At 40.3% G+C, this 1,054-nt stretch overlaps 1 protein-coding gene across 6 annotated transcripts in view; it reads left to right on the forward strand.

The window, feature by feature from the left end:
* Positions 1–1,054, forward strand: part of LOC139976007 (NAD kinase-like) — a 52,770-nt gene that overhangs the window by 46,618 nt on the left and 5,098 nt on the right. For all 6 annotated transcript variants that reach the window (XM_071984378.1, XM_071984380.1, XM_071984381.1 and 3 more), the window contains exon 9: positions 470–552. In XM_071984378.1, the coding sequence (XP_071840479.1) occupies positions 470–552 (83 nt within the window). The remainder of the gene's footprint in view (positions 1–469; positions 553–1,054) is intronic.

Below are 1,054 nucleotides of genomic sequence, written 5' to 3' on the forward strand. Positions count from 1 at the left end.
GTGTAGTCAGTTAAAAGCGCCGGGATGGGTGAAAATGAATCTTGCGAGCCACGGTGAAAATGTTATAATTGATCTGCCATCCGCAACACTCGAGGGTGTACCAACTGTCAAAAATATTTTAAAATATTACAATAAATGAGAACTAATAGATCAGAAAGTTTTATGTGTGTATTTTTCATCTGCTATGTCGCAGTGCTCAAGGCACGTGTAATTATCCGAGCCACATACAAAATGTTCAGTTATAAACATGGACCTACAATATTTTTGGGGGGTGAGGGGGATGGGGGAGTGAAGATATGTTATTTGGGGGATGGGCATAAAAGAAGTTGCAAATTGGGTTTTGTATCGTCGTTTTTGCTATAAATTATTGCGATACTAATCATGTGACACACTATGTAAGGATTTAGTTTATATCTGAACTTTTCAGTGAGATTTAAATTTTAAAGCATAACATTCTCCATCTTCATAGGTCACAGTGTCACCAGATGCAAGGCACACAGCTTGGGTTTCACTGGATGGAAAACATAGGCAAGAAATCCACAAAGGGTGGTGGTAAGTAGAAGTAGTACAACATACTTCCTTGGCAATGGATCACATTGTCTTGATAAGAAAGAATATAATTAGTCCCTCAGTCAAAGACTTACTGACTGGTGGTTGGTCTCTGCATACTTTTTTTAAATTATGTAACTTTCACTCCCCCCCCCCCCTTTCCACGATACCTCTTGTTTTGTTCAGTAGTGGATTCATTATCATCTTTGCAGTAGGATTGGATTGATCCCTATTATCCCTTCCCTTAGCTTTTCTAATCACATAAAGTACTCTTTTCAGCATTGGGTGGGGGGGCGGCCTCCGTTTGTATCTTGTATCCGAATGGTGGATATATATCGGCCTTTTGGTCCCCTACTCTTAGCCTGTTGCTTATCCCGTCATTAGCCTCTCTACCTTATGTAACCGGCAGCTTTATTTTACCGTCCAGCAACCTCCACTTCTGTTCTATTATCACTGTCCTTGTCCTATTTTTATTCACCCTCCCTATCTCATTCCAATCCCTCAG

This window comes from Apostichopus japonicus, chromosome 11 (genome assembly GCF_037975245.1).
Source record: "Apostichopus japonicus isolate 1M-3 chromosome 11, ASM3797524v1, whole genome shotgun sequence".
Taxonomy (NCBI): Eukaryota; Metazoa; Echinodermata; class Holothuroidea; order Aspidochirotida; family Stichopodidae; genus Apostichopus; species Apostichopus japonicus.